The sequence below is a fragment of the Carettochelys insculpta genome, chromosome 1 (genome assembly GCF_033958435.1).
Source record: "Carettochelys insculpta isolate YL-2023 chromosome 1, ASM3395843v1, whole genome shotgun sequence".
In the NCBI taxonomy this organism is placed as follows: Eukaryota; Metazoa; Chordata; order Testudines; family Carettochelyidae; genus Carettochelys; species Carettochelys insculpta.
In genome coordinates this window covers 274,615,605-274,640,621 of record NC_134137.1, presented here as the reverse complement: position 1 = coordinate 274,640,621, position 25,017 = coordinate 274,615,605, and the positions used below count along the sequence as shown (strand labels likewise).

Sequence of the window (25,017 nt, the reverse complement as noted above, 5' to 3'; positions counted from 1 at the left end):
TATATATACACCAAGATATCATTACTCTCTAAGGCTATGTCTACACGTGCACCCAACTTCGAAATAGCTTATTTCGATGTTGTGACATCGAAATAGGCTATTTCGATGAATAACGTCTACACGTCCTCCAGGGCTGGCAACGTCGATGTTCAACTTCGACGTTGCTCAGCCCAACATCGAAATAGGCACAGCGAGGGAACGTCTACACGCCAAAGTAGCACACATCGAAATAAGGGAGCCAGGCACAGCTGCAGACAGGGTCACGGGGCGGACTCAACAGCAAGTCGCTCCCTTAAAGGGCCCCTCCCAGACACACTTTCATTAAACAGTGCAAGATACACAGAGCCAACAACTAGTTGCAGACCCTGTATATGCAGCACGGACCCCCAGCTGCAGCAGCAGCAGCCAGAAGCCCTGGGCTAAGGGCTGCTGCCCATGGTGACCACAGAGCCCCGCAAGGGCTAGAGAGAGAGTATCTCTCAACCCCCCAGCTGATGGCCGCCATGGAGGACCCCGCTATTTCGATGTTGCGGGACGCGGATCGTCTACACGTCCCTACTTCGATGTTGAACGTCGAAGTAGGGCGCTATTCCCATCCCCTCATGGGGTTAGCGACTTCGACGTCTCGCCGCCTAACGTCGATTTCAACTTCGAAATAGCGCCCAACACGTGTAGATGTGACGGGCGCTATTTCGAAGTTACTGCCGCTACTTCGAAGTAGCGTGCACGTGTAGACGCAGCTTAACTGTCCCCTAAGCCATACTCAAGACAATAACCATGATATTAATGTTAAAATAAAAAGCTGATCAAGATTGCTCAAGTAGGTAGTATGATCCCATATTTATAATATTAATATTAAATAAGTTGACTTCATTTTCTTAAGTTTCTGAAGCTATTTGATTTTATCATTTTTTCAAAATATTAGACTGGTATCTCCACAGCATCTCACAGCTGACTTAAGGCATCTATTTCTCCCACCAGTAGCACAGGAACTAATTTTAATAATTAAAGGCATAAAGATTAAACGCCAGTCGCACCAGCATTAAGATCTGCTGCTTCTGGAAAGAGACAGCTCTCCTGAAATATCCCTTTAGTTTAAAAGATATTCTGGCATCCCATCACAAAAACAGCACTTAAAGCAGATTATGAGCTGTTTAATAAATAAAACCCTTTTTAAAAAAGTAGCTCATGGGGGCACATAAGGCACCATTAAAAACCATTCTCCATATTTTCTGACCAGAGTATTCCAATGTTTATCATGCTTTCAGGAAATCATAACATCTTATACTTTGTTTAATAATTAAAAGGGGATATAGCATTTCTGTCAATAATTACTTGTTGCTGGTATAGAGAACAGCCAACTGATGAATTACATTCATCACCACTTCATAGCACCGTGTAACAAAACAAGACAGCTCCTGAAACGACAAATTTGCATACATTGGCATTATTTCCAAGACAGTGAACAACAGTCATGCAACCAGACCCCAACGTCAACTTCCTAATTCCTGTGTGAGATTTCTTACAACTGCAGCCTGGTTAGGAAGTCAGACACATTTGCTCAAGCATGTTTCTTTAAGATTTAGGGCTAATGAAACTACACAGATGAGTAGAAGGGAGAAAAGATCCTTCTCCTTAGTGAGTGGCCAACAATAGGGCTAGCTAGAATCACACTTAAGCTTCTCTCAGATGCTTCCTCCCATTACAAATGTGCAGGCAGCTGGCAAAATATTGCCCCACCTCACCCAAGCAATGGCCAAGAACTGGCTGGTTCCTTGGGGGAGTACAGTACACCCTTAAAATGCATGTAACAAGTTATACCTCACCCCAAAAAAAGAGCCTTAGAAGGCAATATGCTTCTGAGGTACAAGGTCTCCTACAGATCTCCCTGAGGAAGTGTATGTCAGTGTCTCTCTTATATGAACTCCATAACAAAAACATGCTCTAGCCCTCTGATTTTCAAACTCAGTTACATGTAGCCCTAACTGCAGGCAGAGTCTCTTCAAGGGGTACACAGGAAAAATCCTGTAATGGTGGACAATGCATTTTATTTAGTACTGAGATTTTCAAACTGTGGGGTCTACCTCCTGAAGGGCTCTGGCAGGTGACAGTGGACAGGGCTGTAGGAGGGAGTGCTATCTCCATTCTCTCACTCACCTTAGCAGGACGACACAGCCTGCCTGCGTTGGGGGCAATCAAAAATTATAACTCAAATGTGGGTCTCACTGCAGTTATATGGATTCACCAAAGGGGGATATCCAGTCTATTATAGTTAAAAGTTGTTACTCTGCTCTGGTGCCTGCATTTGAGTTACAATTTTCAGCTGTAATAGACTGGGTAGCTCACTAAGGTGAATCAGAAGGTGGAGTGGCACTCACTGCCTGAGCCATGCTTTGTGGGGCTGGCCTATCCCGCCTAGCATCACTGCTTGCCTGCCTGAATGTTCCTTCACAATCACTTAGGGAGTTGTGCCCCACAGTTTGAAAATCTCTGAAGGCTGTTGCTAAATGGAAAGCAGAAATCTGGGGGGCACATGACTCAGTGTGTTGCCCCACACATTGTTTCTGTCTCAGACAGAGGTGCATAGACTACCCCATTTGGAAAGGGGTACATAGCCCATAAAGTTTGAAAATCACTGCTCTAGACCTAAATAATCATTATTCACTTTGAAGCCTTGGCAAGCTTAAGCCACAAATCAGAAAAACTACAGATAAACAGGCAGTTACAGACAGAGGGAAAAACAATTATTTTCATGAGTTCCTCACATGTTAAAACTGAAAGCGGCAAGGAAAGAGAATTCAGCAAGGGACTTAACGATCACAGAAGTGAAAATCTGAAATGCAACTGCAAGATTGGATAGGATTATTAAGTCATCCAGCAAGTCTCCACTAGTGATAATAGACACTGGACTCAAAGGCGGAGTGGTAAATAATGGGGACAGGGCAATCCTATACAGCAATGTGGATCACTATGTAAGCTGGCCCAGTTCAAACAGTATTAATTTCAGCATAGCCAAGAGTAAAGAAATACATTTGGATACAAAGAACACAGATCATAACAATAAAATGGGGACTGTATCCCGGAAAGGAGTGACTTTGAAAAGGATCTAGTGTCATAGTGGACAAGTAAATGAAGAGTGTGATGCTGTGACAAAAAGGGTTAACGTGATTCTTGGATGTACAAGCAGAGGAGTTGTGAGCAGAAAAAGGTAGAAAATGATTATTATCTTTTAAAAACAGCATTGGTGAGAGTGATACTGAAATACTGTGTCCAGCTCAAATGTAAACATTGTTAAAGGGATGCTGAGGGGGCAGAAAGGAGCCACAAATGTGACTCCAAGGCAAGAGGAAATATTTCCCAGTGACACTTAAACACTGTAATCAAGTCACCTCTCAATATTCATTTGACAGGCAAAATAGATTGAACTGTTTATGTACCTTCACATGGAGAAAATACCAGGCACTAAAGGGCTATTTATTCTAGTGGAGACAGGAATAACAAGAACCAATCACTGGAAGCTTCAGCCAGACAAATTCAAGTTAGAAATGAGGCAAAAAATTGACAGTGCAGGTAATTAACAACTAGAACAAACTACCAAGGGAAGTAAGCAGTGGAGAGTTTTCAACCCAAGACTAGATGCTATTTCAGAAGATGTGTTTGGCTAAAACATAAGCTACTGGATAACTGGGCAAAACATAATGGCCTGTGGTATTCAGGGCAGACTAGATGACCAATTGATACTTTCCGGCTTTAAATTGTACCTATGGAAGTGTTTAAAAACTCTGAATTAGCTTTTATCATATATTCAGTTGGTTTACATTTCACTTATCTTAGACAGGCGAACAACCTGGTCAGTTTCACTTTTGGCTTTCCATTTGCTTAAAAATGTTGTTTGGGTTTTAATTTCATTTTCCTATACATATTCTTTCAAGATTTGGTTTTAAGACTTTTAATTTTTAAAAACACAACCTAAATTTCAGGCCTGGAATCAGTTAACCTTGTTCCTTTAAATCCGTAATGCAGAAAGTACAATTTCATGACACATATCCAACTGTCAACAACTGACAATGCTGCAAACAACTGACAGATTTGGAAAAGCTTTTATGTATATTAAACAGTAGATGGTTTAATTTTGCGGAGTGTAGCAAAATGCTGGCAGGTATTCCTAAATCAGTTTATAGTTTGTCTCTTTAGTATCAAAAAAGTAAATATTCAGATGTTACATCTGTTGAGAATGATCTTTGGATAACAAGAACTGTCAAATATACAACAAACAATCAATATGTTTATGTAGCAGCAATACAAAAGCAGTATTTTCTGATCCCTCTGACATCTCCGCACATTACTGGCTATGTCAATTATTCCCAGATGGTAGACAGTGCCACCACTCTATTTCCGCTGGGGAACAGAGAGTGGAGCACAGCAGAGAGAACAGGACAGGCTCAGTACAAAGAAATTCTTACAGATTCTTATACAGCAGAAATTGGCTATAACTATTTGAAAGTTTTCACCCTTCCCTTTACGGTTCTGGGGTGAGATCTTAATACAGGAGTATAAGCAAACAACCACTCAGCCACTCTCTTCTCTAGCTCCCAGAACTATCAGCTGAGCAACAGGAGCACAAATAACTTGGGCCCACAGAGCCATTGACAGATCTCTGAACAGATGAGTAGGAGAAACTGGGAGGTGAAAAATGAAAGAGAAAGGTGATGGATGGGTGGGAGAGAAAGACCAACAGACAAAGTGGACAAGAAAAGGCAGAGATGCTAGCAGCTGCATGCAAGAAAGTTTATAAAGTATTTTCCTGTGGTATTTGGTCTACCACAAGGGTTAATAAGAGGGCCACTAAGAACTCAGATACACAATATTTCCAAGCCAGCAAATAGTCCTGAAGACTGAAATTACACTTTCTAGATACCATTTTGCTTAAACCATACATATTTCCCCTATTTTACAAGTATATTTTTTCATGACAAAAGAATTCTGTTTGTTATTGCACAATCACTTACTATCACATTCCAGGAAAAGAATAATAACTGCTAGTATAGGATGAACACCAAGAAAAAGGAAATCCTCAGAAACACAGATCCTGTTTTCATTCAAGTGTCCTTGGTGGTAAACAGAATTGTTTTTAAAAGGAATGTTATTCCCCAGAATTTGTTTGTGAGGCATCAATGATCTTTTTTAAAATCACTTGTTTTAATCTTACCTCATTCTATGAGCTTTAGGAAGATCAATGAACAAATAGTTCAATCCATGGCAGCACACCAACTTTTATACTATTTAATGGCAAACTAAAATTTACCATGAAAAACATGTGACATATTGATAGACCTTTAATGGAAAATGACTGAGGCCCACTACATTTTTTTCCTGTTGAAGTCTGTTTAGGTGAATTAGTTGATTTGGGCACTGCATCTGAAAATTTTTTAGCCTTCTCACACTTGGCTTACAGTCCTTGAAACAGCTACAAGTACAGAAACAAAACAGGTGAACAAACTGCACCTAAGAGCCTTCTATTTGAAAGGATGAGTGAAGGGGGTTGGTTGTGACACTTATGCAGGCAAGAAGTTGCATTCTGTGTACAAACGTGACTTCCAAAGCAATTGAATGGGATTTAGTTAGGGCACTGTAAACTGATGAGTCCACTTGACAAGTGGGGGAAAAAAACAAGTTATAATTGCTCCAAAACCAAGAGGCACTCTTTACCTGTAAAAATGAAATAAATCTTCCCATCTGTATTTGGGAATCCCCTTCCACCATACTGGAATCTGTGGCTTGAAAGATAAACAAAAGTTTCACTGACTTTAGGAATACTAAACAGAAGTATTCATTACACTGAGGCCTGGAAGACAAACCAATTTTGTTTGACCTCTAATTACAGCATGCTTCTACGAGGCAATGAATCCATACCAAAGACTTCACTGTGTTCTGCTAAACAAAGAAGTTATTTTTGTTCTGTATTTACATGGGACCTAGTACCATGTATCTTGGGCAGTAACTGGGGCTGCAGAGCTCTACCCTTAACACAAACAATAGGAAAACAAAAAGCAGTCAAGTAGCACTTTAAAGACTAGCAAAATAGTTTATTGGGTGAGCTTTCGTGGGACAGACCCACTTCTTCAGACCATAGCCAGACCAGAACAGACTCAATATTTAAGACACAGAGAACCAAAAACAGTAAGCTAGGAGGAAAAATCAGAAAAAGATAGTCAAGGTGAGCAAATCAGAGAGTGGAGAGGTGGGGGGGAAGGTCAAGAATTAGATTGAGCCAAGTATGCAGACAAGCCCCTAAAGTGACTCAGAAAGTTCCCATCACGATTTAAACCATGTGTCAATGTGCTGAATTTGAATATAAAAAAGTCAGCTCGTCCACTTCTCTTTCCAAAACGGTGCGATAATTCCTCTTCAGTAACACACATACCTTGAGGTCATTGACAGAATGCCCCATTCCATTAAAATGTTGACTAACTGGTTTGTGGATCTGGAGTGTTTTGATGTCTGTTTTGTGCCCATTGACAGAACCTTCCCGCCCACCCCTCCACTCTCTGATTTGCTCACCTTGATTATCTTTTTCTGATTTGTCCTCCTTACTTACTGTTTTTGGTTCTCTGTGTCTGAAATATTGAGTCTGTTCTGGTCTGGCTATTGTCTGAAGAAGTGGGTCTGTTCCACGAAAGCTCACCCAATAAACTATTTTGCTAGTCTTTAAAGTGCTATTTGACTGCTTTTTGTTTTGATAGTGTATAGACTAGCACAGCTTCCTCTCTGTTACTACAAACAATAGGATGTTACAAAGCAGCAAGTTTCCTGGAGCACCAGTTTAATACACTGTCAGCATTTATGTTTGGATACACATCATTTGGACAATTATAAATGGCCATAAAATCTCATCTGAAAAAATCTGGTGTGCATGGTCTTAAGAGACATCAACCTGGGGGTTATTAAAACTTAAGACTTTTATGCCAGACCACCACAAATAACAATAGTTTTAATTTTAAAAATTCAATTGGGTAAAAAGTTAATCCACATTTGGATTAAAATCTGCGATATTGCAGATTTAATTTGAAATGTTTGCAAATGGCAGTTGAGAGGGGACTTGTGCAAGTCTCTTGTGAAAAGAGCTAACTTCAGAGCCAATCAAAGAAAATCTCAGCCTTTTTTAAATTTCTATGCCCTTCACCTCAAGAAAATACACTTGTAAATGTAGGTTAATACAAATGAATCAATGGGGAAGAAAGTTACAAGCATCTGTAATTGGAGTTCTGAGATTCCTATATACACGGGGCATCCAATACGCTCCCCGTTTGTCACATGTGGAGAATGGGGAAGCAAATTGTGGTAAGTGCAGCTCAGAGGGCTTGTGTGGGAGCACAGCAGCTTGGGTACCGCATGGATCACTTGGGAGCTTGGATGCTATGCCACACAGCTCTTGGGGCTGCGCAGCTTGGGGCTAGGCAGCTCTGGTGGCGCTGCTCCAGCAAGTCACCCGGGGCTAGAGGTGCTGCTTGTGGCTGCCGACTCATGAATCCCTGTAGCCCTGGGTTCATCCCTATACTCTTCCCCCATGCCCATCACCTGTTCTGCCCCCCTGCCTCTTCCCACCCCTGCTCCATCCTCTCCCCCTGCCATTCCACATCTTTCTCAAGCTCCCTACCACAAGGAATGCAGCCTCAAGGATTACTGGGGGGCCTGGGTCGCCTGGCTGCAGGAGGAGAGTGGGAGCAGGGGCATGTAGCTATTGGGTGAGTTGCTTTTCGACACCACTGCTATAGACTATCTTTCCCCACCACACACACATTTTTGTATACAAGTAATTCTGTTAAATTTGGCTTGTATCCCGAATAAATATCTTGCTGGCATCATCTCTAGGCCAGCCACGTACCTAGTGATGTAATGTGGGAGGACAGGAAACTGTCACAGCAGGAGAGGCAGAGAGGCCAGTTCAAAAATGCTCTGCTTCATATTTTCAGTCCTCTCCAAGCCAAGTACCTAACTAGCTACTGCTTACTCAGGTAAGATTACAATTGCCATGGGAGCTGCTACAAGAGGAACAGCTCTGGTGCATCTAGAGGTGTTAGCTGGAAGACTGCGTTCCCATCCTCTTTCTCTTGCCAGCTTCTTCAGGAAGAGGAGAAACAGCAGCACCAATCTGCTGTCACAAAATAAGAAGTGCACAGCTGCTGCAGCCCTCTTTTCTCCTTGCCAATGAAGCAGAACATTTTTGAGGGAGACCTTTGTTACAGTTTGGCAGCACGTCATGATAGGGCACAAAAAGCTTTAAACACGTCTGATAAAAGGCGGGAGTCACTTTAAAACGTTATCTGCAGTTACAGTAATGATTCAACAAAAGAACAAATGTGGTCATATTTTATATAGCACCTAGGGACTGTGTCTAGCACATTCTCAAGCTCAGAAAGTTTATAAGCTTCCCCATCTACCCAAGGAATTCAAAAGGATTTGCGACACACTAATGAACTGAGCTTCACAAGATTACTGTAAAAGAAGCCTTTATCTTCCCCACCTTTCCAACTGAGGGAGAAAAAAAAAAAAGAAAAGAAAAAGAGAAGTTTAATGACTAGCCCTGAGGTCACAAAGGAAGTCAACAGTACAGTGAGAAGAATTCAAATCTCCTAAGCCAAGGGTCTCAAAATCAATTTACCTTAAGATAACTGCCAGTCCTCAAACCATCCTAGTGGACCTGTGGGCACCCCACTCTGACAGGGATCTACAGGGAGGTCTCCACATTCTCCCCCCGCACCCCAACATGCATTGCCTTGCCCCACCTGCCACCCCAGGAGATTTAAACACCCCAGCAACCCCCTGCACAGCAGGACTAGAGCAGTTTCCAGCTATTAGCCCTGTGCCATTGCCAGCACACACCCCTGTGGCCCAGAGGAGGTGTGTACAGCGCCATCCCCTCCATCTCTCAGTCCAGCCTTGTCACTCCACTTCACCACAGCATCTGCTGCCATGGTGAGAGGAAGGGGGTAGCACCTACTGCCACTTCTTGCCAGGCCCTCCAGTAATCCTTGAGGTGGCATCCCTTGAGGAAGAGAGCTTGAGAAAGATGTGCAATGGCAGCAAATGGGAGAGGATGGAGCCAGGGTGGGAAGGAGCAGGGGGGCAGAGCAAGGGATGGGCATGGGGGATGGGGAAACACCCAGGGCCACAGGGATTCACGAGTCAGGAGCCACAAGCAGGCCTGATCTAGAACTGTTTGTGCTATAAATGGCTCATGAGTTTGAGGCCCATGTCCTAAATCTTATGCTGTAATTTCAAGTATCATGCTTAAAGCAAGATGTTACTAATAACTGCTTCAGGAGTGAATTGTCAGTGTTACTCTGTAATAAAAAGTAACTTTCACTCAGACATATGACATTGTTTATATAAGCAGAATCCTGTGTTATATGTGTGTGAGCACACACACAGGCCTGAGACTCTGTCCCCCTCCCCCCAACTCACTTTAAAAATGAGTGTCTATGTTCAAAGGTTACAATTTGGTTTACCTTACACACTCTTAAAATGCAAAAATTCAAAAATAAATATAGGCCTCCAGTTTTCAGTGTTATCATGGCCTGGATCCATTGCCAGCAATGGGTTTCATGCCAAGATGGTGATTCAAGCAATTAACCAGCACGAATATGCCTATGTTTTGACAGCAACAAGCAGAGTCAAACATTGCAAAATCTATGTATTAGGATGGTGAAATCGGATACGACTTTTAGGACTAATTATTCATATTCAATATATGGATGCTCAGTGCCAAACTTTGAAAAATAACTGCAACAGAACATATGCTCACAAAATAGTATTTTTAAACTGCAAGGCAGAGTGAACCCAGATTTCTATATTAAAAGACACAATGAGATATTTTTCTTAAAAAGGCCTCATGCTTCACTTTGGCTGTGTCTACACGTGCACGCTACTTCGAAGTAGCGGCACTAACTTCGAAATAGCACCCGTCGCGGCTACACGCGTCGGGTGCTATTTCGAAGTTAACTTCGACGTTAGGCGGTGAGACGTCGAAGTCGCTAACCTCATGAGGGGATCGGAATAGCGCCCTACTTCGACGTTCAACGTCGAAGTAGGGACCGTGTAGACGATCCGCGTCCCGCAACGTCGAAATTGTGGGGTCCTCCATGGCAGCCATCAGCTGGGGGGTTGAGAGACGCTGTCTCTCCAGCCCGTGTGGGGCTCTATGGTCACCGTGTGCAGCAGCCTTTAGCCCAGGGCTTCTGGCTGCTGCTGCTGCAGCAGGGGATTCATGCTGCATGCACAGGGTCTGCAACTCGTTGTCAGCTCTGTGGATCTTGTGCTGTTTAGTGCAAGTGTGTCTGGGAGGGGCCCTTTAAGGGAGCGGCTGGCTGTTGAGTCCGCCCTGTGACCCTGTCTGCAGCTATGCCTGGCACCCTTATTTCGATGTGTGCTACTGTGGCGTGTAGACGTTCCCTCGCAGCGCCTATTTCGATGTGGTGCTGCGCAACGTCGATGTTGAACATCGACGTTGCCAGCCCTGGAGGACGTGTAGACGTTATTCATCGAAATAGCCTATTTCGATGTCGCCACATCGAAATAGGCTACTTCGATGTAGGCTTCACGTGTAGACGTAGCCTTTCTGAAAGGAATTGTCTCTCTGTCTTTGTATGCTTAGTGTTCTCTCCCCTAATTTTTTCTTAAGAGCCAAAAATATTCAAACATTCTCTTGACATCAGTCCCTATTTCCTGCCTCTCACATAAGCAGTCAACATATACATAAAGCAGAGACAAAATAACAAGGAAGTTTGCACTAGTATACCAGTGCTGCATTGCAAATAATGACTATTTTTAGTTGGAGTTTCAGGTTTTCATGAATAGTCTAAATGTTGTAAAAGAACATTTCTAATGTCTAGAACATAAGATTATGGTTATTTTAATATAAATGGCAACAGCATTAGAAAACACTAACTGTCACAATAAAGGGAATTACTTACCCCCTTCTCCATAAAACAACAGGCCATTATAAAATGTAGTTTCTGCCTACCAACAAAAGAAGAGATTTTTCCAAATTAATAAAAGATATAAATGTTTAATTTACAAAAATACATGGCTTATGTTTTCAGGATTAGAAGCTAAGAGAGCCAAGATGTAAAATCTACATTTCAATTTGTAAAACTGTAAACATTTTAATAAGACTAATAAAAATAGGCTTCAGGAATTACCTCATATTTTAACTTCTTGATTTCACAGCAAAGGGCAGCATACACAGTTATTACTTTGTTCAGAACCTAGATGCATCAAGGAAAAAACCCACAGAATTACATGTTTAGTATAAAACATATTTGGCACTTACAGCATTTTTCATGTTCAAGGAGCTCTACAGGAAAAATTTTGACAAAGTTTAATACAGAGATTTTGTAAATTAAAAAATCTTAAGTTTAAAGTATTTTACCTTGTTTTCTGTATTTATGAGCTCCAGCAGGGAAGACTGTTCATAGGGTAAAAGCTAAATAATATTAAAAGTAGAAACGTGTAAAGATTTTTTTGAAAAAAAGATTGTTTAATCACTAACAAGAATCACCAATGATGTGATTATGTTAAGCAACTTAATGTTTTCAGCCTAGTTCCAAATGCATTCAATACAGAACTTGATCACACTCATGATAAGAGGCCATCCAGATAATTAAATTCATGCTGGATCTCAAATGTTGCCAGATGAGAGAGTGCCAGACTAAAGCCTATATCTTAAAAAAAAAAAAATAATAATACTGAATGTATGCTACTGGGAGGGTACCCAGGAGGAAATATCCAGTTCTCATATCACATGGACTCATTAAGTCCTGTTTTGTGAAGGAATGTAAGCATAGAGGACAAATGAGCTATGTGAAACTTGTAACAATCACAGAAATATTAAAGAAAAAAGTCATAACTACTATAAGACAGCTACAAAGCACAATTTTTAAATGGCTTCTAACTCAGTAATGACAAACATGCGTAGATATGCATTTGTTCAGGCAGGACATGTATTTACATACATAAACATCTATTTTGAATTTGAAAGTAATTTAACAGCTTTTCTACCCCATTTGTGCACATTAACACAGACTGGCCACATCCATTCAAAGGCTGGCTGAAAGTTTAGCCCTCTTAAGTTTTCTGGGCAGGCATGTTCCAGAAGGAATAAAAGTTTAATTTTGTTTTTAAATAATGCCTGTAAATGCAACATAAAAAAAGAACTAAAACGTTGTACTTCATCAAGGACAGGAAGTCTGTGAACATGGAAATAAGTTTTAGATGAAGCATGATTATTGTGTGGGGTTTTTGTTTTTTTCTTTTCCTTCCTTTAACACACAATCATTGAGGTTAGTAAGCCAAACGTAACCTAGCTTGTATTTTAATTGCAAGTATATCTATGCTTGGCTCTGTTTATACCACTATGCTCAGATATTCTGCTCTTCTATACAGAACTTTAGAATTGTCTGCAAGAATTTGGTTCAGCTTGCAGGATTTATTTTACTAAGCTCCAAAGAAAAAAGAAAAAGTAATTACTATCCTACAATCCATAATGATTTATTATTTCATGGTTAAAACGGGTTTGGAGGAAATTTTCTGCCACAATTTAAAAAAACTAAACAATAAAAAGGGCACACTTGCATGAAGCCTTTCCATTCTATGATGCAGGGGAAATACATATGAAACCATCTGATTACAACCAAAACATTTGATTACAGTACAAACTCAATCTCAAAATATTTTTGTTTTAGCTTTTTTTTTTAAAAAGGATACCTTAATATTAATATACATATAAATATTTTACCTGAAGCTAACTTTATTAGAAAGATATTTGAAAAAGTTCTTGTAAGTTCAAAAAAGTTTATAGTTTCATTTGTGTCTACCAAAGGAAGCATCACTTTAAATAAAATTACATCTTAAAAGGACTGAATGTCCATTCCAGAGGCAGGGTGGCTGCAGGCTCATAGAAATCTCATGAACATCCAAAACTCTACAGACAGAGGTTACTTACTCTTTTAGAAGGTTTGAAAAAGTTACAAGAAAGAGATGGTGTGGACTTGTTCCAACGGCTGTAAAATGCCAAAATAAATGCCCCGCAGCCATCCCTTTCCTAAGAGTGTCTCAGAGGGGTAGCTGTGTTGGTCTGTAGCTTCACAAAAAACAAGCAGTCTTCTAGCACCTTAAAGACTAACTGATTTATTTATTAGGTAATGAGCTTTTGTGGTCTCACCCATGAAAGCTCATTACCTAATAAATAAATTGGTTAGTCTTCAAGGTGCTAGAGGACTGACTGTTTTTTGCCAAGAGTTTGCGTCTGACCAACACAACCACAATCCAAGGTGCCTAATTAAGAATGATGGAGGGACAGGACTCATTTCACACCCCGAAGTCCTAACATTGTCAGAAAATAACCTGTCCTAGGTTATTTGAGGAAGAATACTCTAAAGCCTGGAATATGCAGGCAAAGCTTGGTTGACAGTAGCATTCCCCCAATCACACAAGGAGATAAAAGGCCATTAGGACAAAAACATATCCACAGGGTGACTCAACTCACTCATAAATACAGTTCAGAAATCTTATTAGTGGTGTTCAATGGCAGACACTATGCACTACCTTCAAACTCTCTTCCAACTGTATAAATTGCTGGCAAGCAAGATTTTTTCTTTTTCTCGGGGGGGAGGGGGAGGGAGGGTTTTAGACTGGCACACCATCATACCAGCAGCTTCAGCCTTATGGTTCTTATGCAAGCCAGCAGAAAAAGAGTATTGTATTTCTGGGCGTACAGGAGATAGACACACATCCCCTAGAGCTGGAAAGACCTTGGGAGGTCATCTAGTCCAGTCCCCTGCCCTCTTAGCAGGACCAAGCACCATCCCTGACATCTATTTGCCCCAGATCCCTAAATGGCACCCTTGAGGACTGAACTCACAACCCTGGGTTTAGCAGGCAAATGCTCAAACCACTAAGCTATAAACTAAGGGCTCTAGCTTAGAAGATTCACCACAGATGCTTGGTACCAAAACTATAAAGATATTTGACTGTACAATTTCTCCATTTAATTTCTCACCTTTATATTGATTCTGAATAGGAAAACTTTTACCCAATAAATCTGATATCTCCGAAGAGTCTTTACTGAAATCACAAGTAGGGATGTTAACCACAACTAGGGATGTTAACACATGAGGCTTGCACATTGAATTGCTCTAATCCAGAACTCTCTCGTTCAGCAAACTCCGCAATCTGGCATGATTTTAGTTAAATAGACGACCGCTTATCATGGGTGTGACCAAGTTTCCTGTGGTCCCTTAAAGTTTCTTTATACCCACCAGTCCTGGCTCTCAGTGTTCTGCGCTGTTATTTAGCTGTAAATGTATCCCTAAATGTCTTCAAGGAGCCCAATAGGCAGCGCAAGTGTTGCTAATGTGCTGCAAAATACTGAGCTCCTGTCATCCCGCAAATTCTCTCATCCAGCATCAGTCATGCCCCAAAGGTGCCGGACAAGAGAGGTTCAACCTGTACCAATTATAGTTAACCAGTGGGGCCTGGAGTAGCCCCCACAGAGCCCTCTGTGGACATGGACTCTCCAGCCTCAGTGGAGAAGCCCTAATCCACAGCAGGCCCAGCCCAGGAGTACTACTTGCAGGGGTGGTACAGCCCAGCTGGATCAGCCCTCATCCATGGCAGGGGACCATTCCAGCACCCTCCCTTAATTGGTTAACTGGTTAAACTTAACATTTAACCAGTTAATGGATTAAATGTGTTTTACATCCCTAATCATAAATGAACTCCTTTGAAGGCACATGCAATTATGCTAATTTGTAGAAGATATATAAAATACATGCAGACCTTTAATGATATAGGATCAAGACTGAAGTCCCAAACATCCCCAACAGAGTCATCCAACGCATCTTCTATTCTCCTCAGCTGAGATGTGTACTCTTCAAGAAATTTCCCATAATTCTTCAACTGTACTTCAGCATGAATTTCTAGGAGTAAATATTTATGAAGTATCAAACGTGAAATATTTTAGATGATATTCTCTGAACTGCAATATCCTACAGATTCTTTGAAGTAAGATCTAGTTTAATCTGTTATTTAGCTTAAAGCACTATCACCTTCCATCACTTCAGCTAACAAGGCTGATTCCGAGTAGGTGAAAGCTATTTTCCTCGGTTTATGAAATTTTAACTCAACTATATCAGTTTAAAAGGAAGTTAGGTTATTTATCAGAAGCAGTGAAACAATTATATCATTTTTATTTGTGCATATTTTCAAAACTGACCTTAAACAAGCTAACAGAGATATCAACTTTACAACATGAATATATGAAGTAGACACCATATACTGACAACATGAATTGTGACATGTCACTTAATATTGCACATTAGCTGAACGAAATCGCTGGCCAAACATCTACGGTAACATTATACTCTTGCAGCAATGAGTGTCTTATCACTTCTTAGAACTCACTGGCAGCTGCATTAAAATAGCTGTTTCCATCATTTCCTTCTACTTTGATTGCAGGTTTATGTTGCCTTAAGTTACACCCAGAGTTCTAATCACCTTCAAACTAACTCTCCTTTTGTCAGAGCATTTTGTTCTAACACCAATCAGAAATTAATAGGCCAAATGAAGTGGCAGCCCACTCAATGCCAAGAGTGGACATATATTTAAGCAACACACCATTGGGCAAATATTAAGAATATTTGTGTTCATTGGTACATTAGGCAGGTAGGCCACTTGTCTTTATAAATTCCACTTATGTTTAACACAATACAGTACTTCAAAATAAAAAATCTGAATGAGTATTATATTTCTGATTTACCTGAATTCATCAACCTATACAAAAAGGTATACTTATTACTATAGCCACTGACTACTGCTTCAAAGGTAAGGCTATGTTTTGCACATAAAGGAAGGATTCAGCTTCTACTATGTGTGAAGACTATACTGTATCATGCTCAATTGCAGAACAGAGCAATAGTACTTATACCAAAACACGAGAATATTCTCATATCTATAAATAAGTATGCAAAGTCAACCTAGGCAAATCAAGATATAGAAGTTTACAATAACACAATACCCACTACCCTGAAGGGTTATTTTCATAGAGTGGTATATCTGCTCACAGCACTTGGTGATTCAATACATCCTCAAAGTTAGGAACACCTCTGGAATGGATATCGTTCATAACTCTGAACAAAATATTACGGTTATTCTTTCAATAATTTATAATGACAATGCAGCTTTGAAAATGTACTATGTAGAATAAAAATGCTGCTTGCTTCTGCCTGACAGGGACTGATTCGTCAACCACACACTTCCTTAGGAATGGGAAGTACACTAACTCTGGTGTTCATAATTCTGAGATTCTACTGTACTTCAAATGCCTCAAAGAAAGGAAATCCTTGCCCCAAAGAGCATACAGCAGAAGCAGGGAACCTTTTTTGGGTTGTGGCCCAAAGACCCAAAGGAAAATAAGTTGGGGCCACATGCAAAAGTGAGAAGCAAAAACAAAAATAATCCCTCACTGACCTGGCCTCCAAGGGAGCGGGGAAAAGCTCCTTAAGGTGTGGCCCTCAACTTAGAAGCAGGGGGAAAAAAATATAAAGACACTCACCTTCCTGTCCTTGAGCTCCAACTCCAAGGGAGTTGGCGAGGCTCAGGGCTAACCCCCAGGGACAGATTATCTCTTCTGGGAAGCCTGGGGCTTGTAGATATTGTGGGAATCCTAGGATCTGGGGTGAGGTGAAAAATGAGGGGGTCTAGCATGTGGGAAGGAGCTGCTGGGGAGCAGGCTGGGATGGGAGAGATCTGAGCAGGAGATAGCATGCAGAAACAGGCGGGAGTGAGCGATCTGGGGATTTGTGAGGGAGGTAGGGTGCAGGAACAGGCTAGGGATGTGGAGTCTAGGAAAGAGGCAGGATGCAGGAGTGAGCTCAGGGTGGGAGTGGTAGGTCTGAGCAGTAGGCACAGGGCAGCAATGAACTGGACATGGGGGGTATGGGCATTGGGGATTGGGGTGCCAATTTGGCACAGTTCCTGGGTGGTGGGGAAGAGGGTGTTACAGGCAGCTCTGCGCCACTCCCATTGGCTGTGATTACTGGCCAGTGGAAGCAATGGAGGTGGAGCCTGCAAGTGAGCACAGGGATAGAGTTTCCCTGTACTGCTGTTCCCAGAGCCACTTCCTCCCCACTGTCAGACAGAGCTCATAGGCAGAAAATGGACCACTGGCCAAAGATTCCCAATCTCTGCTTTACAGCCTAGATTAGTGGTTGTCAAACTTATTTGACTGCACTACCTTTCTTTGACTATGTCTACATTACCCCCACCCCCCACTCTCAAAAGGGGGATGCTAATGAGACACTTCAGGATATTCATTGCAGCACCTCATTAGCATAACGGCAGCCGCAGCTCTTCAGAAGTGCCACTTTCGATCATGCATGGCTCGTCTATATGGTGTCCTTTTCGAAAGGACCCTGCTCACTTTGAAATCCCCTTATTCCTATAACCAAATAGGAATAAGGGGATTTCGAAGTGTGTGGGGTTCTTTCGAAAAGGACTCTGTGCTGACGAGCCATGCGCAATCGAAAGTGGCACTTTCAAAGTGGTGTGGCTGCCATTATGCTAATGAGGCGCTGCCCATTCATTGCAGCACCTCATCAGCATATCCTGAAGTGCCTCATTAGCATCCCCCTTTCGAAAGGGGGGGTCTAGTGTAGACATAGCCCTGGTGTCCATTGTATTTTATCCCCTTCTCACTCCACCATACAGTACATATAACAATTTAAAAAAAAAATCAACATGCAACTCATTAACTTTTAAAAAGAATAAGGCACCATTTCAAACAGAGCCAACAAAACCATGAGCAAAACTCGGATTATGGTAGATGCTTACAGTAAAATGTGCATCTTTGCAAATGGATTAAAATAAAGAAGGTGACAACCTCTTATAACGCTATAAGAGCCCCTGTGAAAGCATAGCAGAAATCCATCAAAATGCACTGTGCCATCTGGAGTCAAATGTGCAGTGCCCTCTGAGGACCTGATATATCTGAAGAAATCAATTTTGCTAGTCATTCAGTGGTAAGGGTAAAATATGTATAGTAAGCTTTTTTGCCCTGAAAGCTTCTCATGTGTTCAAATATTTTCCACACCTCCCCAGGAACTATCCCCATACCTCCCCAACCCCAGTTTGAACACCTCTTGCCTAGATGAACAAGTGGTTAACTCACTAAGCAAATCGTAGCTATAGGTACCTTTGCACCAAATAAGTGGAAAATGGGCACTGTAGCAAAACTGTTAAACAGCAAAGGTGTCCAAAAGAAATTTAACAATTGTCACAGCTCCACCCCAACACAGGCACCCCCCCCAAAACAGTCCCCCACATCAAACACCCACCCTCCTGGGCAAACCGCCGGTGACTCACCAGGTCCACCACTGGAGCTGTGCCATAGGAGTTGCCCCATGGCTGGAGTCACTACTCCTGGAGCAGAGCCACACTATGTGGCACAAGCTGCCCTACAACTGGAGCTGTCACCATGTGGGCTGCAGGAGAGGCCACCTCCATGACTGCCAACACACACTTGTCCCACCAAGTGGTAGGAAGCATGTGTGGAGCAGATGAAGGACACTCCATGTGTGGAAAAAAATCAGGCATAAAAGGCTGCCAAAAAAGTGGGGGCACGGCACAGGTTTGCCGGCAGAACCACGTTTACACTGCTTTTTTTGCCAGCAGCAGCCTCTGCTGGTGAGCAAATATGCAAATGAGCATTATTTGCATTTTTGAGACAGTCCATTTGCATACTGCTGCCAGCAGCTCAGGTCAGTGTAGCCAAAGACAGGAAGCCAGTGCCGAGAAAATATTTTATGAAATGTACTTTATTTGACTGAATGAATTTCCTCTAGCTTAAGCCATTAAAAATGAAACCACTAAGATTTAAACAATACTAAATCTTTACTCAATAATGAAAATTATAAATGTCTCTAATTCTATTTATGTTCTTTAATAAAACAGACAATAGTTCAATACTGGGTATACATCATCCCATGTGAATGACATAGTTATATATAGGCATAGAATGATTAGGTCTGTATATGTAAAATGTTGGCAAACATGAATTTCACTATCCAAACACAAACCAACAAAAAAATTTCCAATTATAATAAAAATTCACAGATAGGCCAAGTGAGAAGATATAAAGATATTTACATTCTTTATTACAACATGTGATGTTGACAATTTCTGTTTTAATGGGTATCCAGCCTCAACCTTTTTAACCACAACATCTACTGCCACTAAGTAACTGTCTAGCATTTCCATGATTTCCTGAAACAATGAAAATGTAAATATATACAATTTAATATATTAATATTATAAGGAAAAAAAAGCAGAATTTTGCCAAGCCTAGTTATACATCTAACACTAATTAATATACATTAAGAGCAGCTTAGGGATGGATGGTCTACATAATACTTAGTCCGGCTTTGCAAGCTGGGAGCGGGCAGGCGAGCGGGGGGACTGGGAGACCTCCTGTGGTCCCTTCCATTCTTACTCTTTATGAGTCTATGGCTCTATACTGGACTGATTTGGTCTCCTCTTTCCTCTGTTTAAGTAATTATAATAGGTAATAATTAGATGTAAGATTTAGGTGTAAAGTGAAATGAGTCTAAAAAAAAAAAACTTTTCACATTAGTGACATTTTTGCAGCCTGACAGAAATAAGAAAATTCCTTTTAAAGAGAGGCACACATTTTGTTTTCCTGTCAGTTTGCTCATTGACAGGTCAGGTGCCTGCCCTCCCATAAACTGATGTGACAGAATTACCTCACATAATTCAACTTCACAGAGCTGCTAATGTCTGGGAAACAATGATTAAGCAACATTTATGATAACCTATCCATTAAGCTTTTTGAAGGCATACAATTGTTAAAAAATATAATTAAACCTCAAGTCAGTTTTCACTGTAAATAAATAAAATATATATGACATGAATGGACAACCCCTTTGGAAACTTATACTGTGTATATGAAACAGCAACTCATGACAGACATATTTGCTCAGTAATTATACAATTTAGTGTGACAGTTTATTTCACAATGTACTTTACAGAGTGACAAACAAATACAACCAATGTTTAGAAACTAAGGCATCTACAAGGACAAAAAATTGCACACAAGCAGGCTGACAAAGATAAACATCATTTTAAAAAAGCTGAAGTGAAATTGCAAGCGGATGCCCTATTTAGTTCCTTTCAAGCCACAGCAAACACGCACCAGGGAACTAATTTATTCCTGCATGATCTATCTATGTAATCAGGATAGACGCTGCAATGAAAGAGTCATCATTGTTTCAGCAGGAAAAATTCCAAAATCACCCAAATACACTAGACAAAAAGTCAGTGTATCCCCATGTTTGAGTCCCACCTCATTATTTGGGAGATTTGCGAAACCCTCTCAAACAGATCCATGAAACATGGCAGGAGGAAAATCAAGGAAGATTAAACTACAAACTGAATATGAATCAACATGATGCATTTGAAAAAAAAAAATCTAATATTAGGGGGAGGATATTATCAGGAGTGTTGTATGCAAGACAAAGGAGCTACTTTCCCACTTTACTCTGGAAAAGTAAGGGCTCAGCTGGAGGACTGTCTCTAACTCTGGGTGCTGCAATTTAGGAAAGATGTGCACAAATTAGAATGAGTCTGGCTGAAAGCAACAAAATAAGAGATTTTAAACGTCTATTTTTTTTAAATCACAGAAAGGACCTTGACATCATCAGGTCCAGTCACCTGCACACACAGTAGGAGGTATCACCATGTACATCATCCCAGACAGATGGTCACCTAACCTGCCCCAAACTACTTGAAAGCTATCATCATGAAGCATATTTGAGGCCCCTACAAGGGCTGAACTCACCACCCTTGGTTTACAAGGTCAATACTCTAACCACTGAGCTATTCCCTGCACCTCCTATGTGAAGAACGGTCATGTTTAGTCTTGAAAAAGCCTGGCGGGGGTGGGAGCCGACCTGACGATAATCTTCAAATACATCAGGGGCTGTTTCACAGGGAACGATGCTCTCCACAGCCGCTCGGGCCAGGACAAGGGCCACACCGCCCTACTCCGCAGCCGGGGAGGATCAGGTTAGATGCCAGGAAAAACTTTCCCGCCGTAAGAGCTGCGAGGCTCGGGAACCGGCGGAAAGTTGCCAGAGCCGGTGGGAGACAAGCTACCGGGGCTGGGCGAGGGCAGGTTACCTGGCCCGGCCCCAGGGCAGGGACTGGAGGCGGTGACCTCCCCAGGCCGGACATTGCGGCGACCCCCGCCCCACCCTCAACCCAAGCAGCCACTCGGAGCCGGGACTACCGGCACCGCCTCGCTGGCTCCGGGCGCGCTGCTTCCCAGGGTAGAGGCCTCAGGGCTGGGCCGGCGTCTGACCGCCTCCCCCCACCCGCTAGAGGGCACGCGCGTGACAGGGGGACGCTGGAGAACCAGGTGCCACCGTCCTCGCGGCCGGCCGCGCGCTGGGCCGTTGAACGGCCCCCACCTACGCTCCGCGCAGCGCGCGCTTACTCTGGGAGCCGTCGTCGAGGCGGTCGAACTCCCAGTCCGGCGAGAGGGTCTCCAGCGCCATGGTAGCAGCGCCCAGCCTCCGGCACGAGATTTCCGGCAGCGCGCCCGCGCTGCACGCCGGGAAATGGAGTGCGGCGGGACACGGCCGGGAGCGGCCTTAGTGGCAGTACCTCCCTTCCTGGGTCAGTCGTGGGATCTGCGGCAGCCGCTGCCCGTTCCTGGCCGGGGCTTGCGGTGCAGGGCAGATCCCGCTAGGAGCCGCGCCCGGTACGCCTGGCGCTGGCGCTGGCGCTGGCGCTGGCTTTGGCTTGAAGGGCAGGAGCCCGGGATGCTCTTCCCGGTTCCGTCCCTGAGCTCCTGAGTGACCTCAGATGCGTTGCCCCCAGTACCTCAGTTTCCCTACACAGTGCCTATCTTGTCTGTTTGCACTGTAAGCTTTTCAACGGCGGTGACATTGTGTAATACACACGAAGACCCCGACTCCGGCCTGTAGGCAAAGAACACGTCCGACCCAGAACAGCCGGAGGGACGGTTGCAGTAGCCTCCATTGCAATAATTAGGTTTAAGGGAGCAATCGAAGGGAGCACCTAGGGTTCCAGGACGCGGGAGGAATAGCAAGAAAAGGAGCACCCAGAGCAGCAACGCCACCATCCATTGTACCAGCCTCCGAGGTAGGAGTAACATCAACGTCGCCAGTGACAGCAGCAATTTCAATGTAGAGAATAACAGCCCCAAATGGAACAAGAAGTCCTGTGGCACCTTACAGACTAACAGATATTTTGGAGCATAGTAGCTTAGTCTATAAGGTGCCACAGGACTTCTTGTTGTTTTCCAAGATACAGACTAACTCTGCTACCCCTCTGATACTTAGCCCCAAATGGGAGGGCAGCAGCAAGAGCTGTGTCATTGACAGAAAGGTGAACAATTGCAATAGCATCAGCAGCACCAGCTGCTAGATTCATAGCAACAGCAGTTTGGCCCCATGTTGCATTTATGTGGGTGAAGACAGCAATTCTGTCATTTGGCACTGATTTATTTTAAAGCTGTTTCTGGGGAAGAAAGATTCTACTGCGGCTGTGGCCACACTTAGCCAAAATTTTGAAAGGGCCATGCTAATGCCCGAATTGGAGGATACTAATGAGGTGCTGAAATGAATATTCAGCACCTAATTAGCATGCTGCCAGCCACGGCACTTCGAACGTGCTCCATTTCGATTGCGTGCGGCTTAGTTACATGGGGCCCTGTTCAAAAGGACCCCACAGACTTCAAAATACCCTTATTCCTATCAGCTGGCCATTAGTATGGCCCTTTTGAAATTTTGGCCAAGCGTGGCCACAGCAGCTGTGGCCACACTTGGCCAAAACTTCAAAATGGCCATGCTAATGGCCATTTTGAAGATTACTAATGAGGCGCTGAACTGAATATTCAGCGCCTGATTAGCATTAGGACACTTCGGGCAGCAGCACTTTGAAAGCGCCACTTTCAAACACGCGTGGCTTGGCGCGGCTACATGAGGGTCCTTTTCGAAAGAACCCCACACATTTCGAAATCCCCTTATTCCTGAGGGCCGTGACTACACTGGCACAAATCTTCAAAATAGCCATTGCTAATGGCCCTTTCAAAGATTATTAATGAGGCACTGAATTGAATATTCAGTGCCTTATGAGCATTAACATGCTTCAGGCCACAGTTTGGTGCGGCTACATGGGGGTCCTTTTTGAAAGGACCCTGCACGTTTCGAAATCCCCTTATTCCTTTCATCTGATGGGAATAAGGGGATCTCGAAATGTGCGGGATCCTTTCGAAAAGGACCCCCCGTGTAGCCGCGCCACAGGTGTTCAAAAGTGGCGCTTTCAGAGAGCCGCGGCCAGAAGCATCCTCATGCTAATGAGGTGCTGAATATTCAATTCAACACCTCATTAGTAATCTTTGAAGTGGCCATTTGCATTGCCATTTCGCAGTTGTGGCCGAGTGTGGCCACTGCCAGCCTGTATGTGTTTCATTGGCTACGTCTACACTAGCCCCAAACTTGTAGACACAGCCATTAAGACGTGAAATTTGAGGCTAGTGTAGACACAGCCATTAAGACGTAAAATTTTCTTGATCAGTTTTGTGTGGACAGAAGAGAGTTGAAACAATGGTGTGGAACATAATTTCTTGCCAATTTACAGAAACAATAGATCAATCTTTGGGATAATTTCAAAAAAAAAAGGAGATGATGCTGTACATATTTATTGTTGGTTTATGTTATCAAATAGTTGCACAGCTCCAGTGTCTCCCTCTCAGTTACTTGGTTTTTGTACAAATATCATCTTTAGTTTTTTTAAAGGGTCACAAAAAGTTTGAGCCTGATTGTACAACACACTGAGCATCAGCAAAGGACAGGGTTCTCTCACTTTCCATTTAAATCAGTAGGACCTGTGAGTGTACAGTATCTTTAAATCAGTATTAAGTTCCTGGAGGAATTGGGCCCTAATTTAGACGAGAGGTCCAGGGCCATCTTTCATATACATGTAGCTTTCTTTGAACTCAGTGGAGCCTTCACATATTCAAAGCTAGGATATGGCTTCCAATTTGTTAAAATAATGTGTTAACTGAATATGTAGGGAGTAAAATGTTCTAAGATGTGTGCAGTTTTTATGAGGTCTGCAAAACTTGAACAAAGTGAGCTAATCAGACAGTGTGCACGACTGCCACCCTTTATAATAATATGCATAAAATATGTCTATGTGAGTATGAAACGGAAAACAGCAATGAGAAGTCTTTTGAATTAGAATGCAGAGTGAGGGGAAACATTTGGAGAAACAGTTTCAAGTGAGGCAAGCTTAAATAATAATGAGATGTTTTTAAAGTATTGAGCTGCATGTTGTCCTTTTACAATAGTTTTTGAAATGGCTGAGTGATGCTTTTTCAGTTTAGTATTGGAGGAGTAGCCGTGTTAGTCTGGATCTGTAACAGCAACGAAGGGTCCTGTGGCACCTCATAGACTAACGGAAAAGTTTTGAGCATGAGCTTTCGTGAGCACAGACTCACTTCATCAGATGCACGTGAGTCTGTGCTCACGAAAGCTCATGCTCAAAACTTTTCTGTTAGTCTGTAAGATGCCACAGGACCCTTCGTTGCTTTTTCAGTTTAATCACTAGGTGGCACTCTTCATACAGTTACATTGGTTTTGTTCAATTTTAGGTACTGCTGGATTTTCCCTGACCTTGATTCAGATTTGCTTGTGATAATCATTTGGAGATACACATCTCATTTGGTTTCTAGTGACATCAAGTCAAGACTACCTTTGACAGAAAAGTGCATTGTGCAGACTGAGAAGTGGTCTGTGTGCAAATTGCTCTGCTAAGCTTCTTTGGAAATTAGTGTAATTTCTGAAAATTAGTCAACCTCCATGAACTTTTGTACTAGAAAGTGTTTATTTTCTACCATGTGACACAACATTGTTA

At 42.5% G+C, this 25,017-nt stretch overlaps 1 protein-coding gene across 9 annotated transcripts in view; it reads right to left on the bottom strand.

Moving 5' to 3' along the window:
• The window catches only part of WASHC4 (WASH complex subunit 4), a 141,127-nt gene extending 119,469 nt beyond the window's left edge, over window positions 1-21,658 (bottom strand). For all 9 annotated transcript variants that reach the window (XR_012647298.1, XR_012647299.1, XM_075007870.1 and 6 more), the window contains exons 1-7: window positions 21,569-21,658; window positions 14,839-14,978; window positions 11,432-11,485; window positions 11,202-11,267; window positions 10,974-11,019; window positions 5,710-5,777; window positions 1,336-1,418 (exon numbers count right to left, since the gene is read on the bottom strand). Coding sequence is in view for 7 of the 9 variants with exons in the window: in XM_075007870.1 (XP_074863971.1) it covers window positions 1,336-1,418; window positions 5,710-5,777; window positions 10,974-11,019; window positions 11,202-11,267; window positions 11,432-11,485; window positions 14,839-14,978; window positions 21,569-21,629 (518 nt within the window). In the remaining 2 variants the exon portion in view is untranslated. The remainder of the gene's footprint in view (window positions 1-1,335; window positions 1,419-5,709; window positions 5,778-10,973; window positions 11,020-11,201; window positions 11,268-11,431; window positions 11,486-14,838; window positions 14,979-21,568) is intronic.
• Window positions 21,659-25,017: the final 3,359 nt, after the last annotated feature.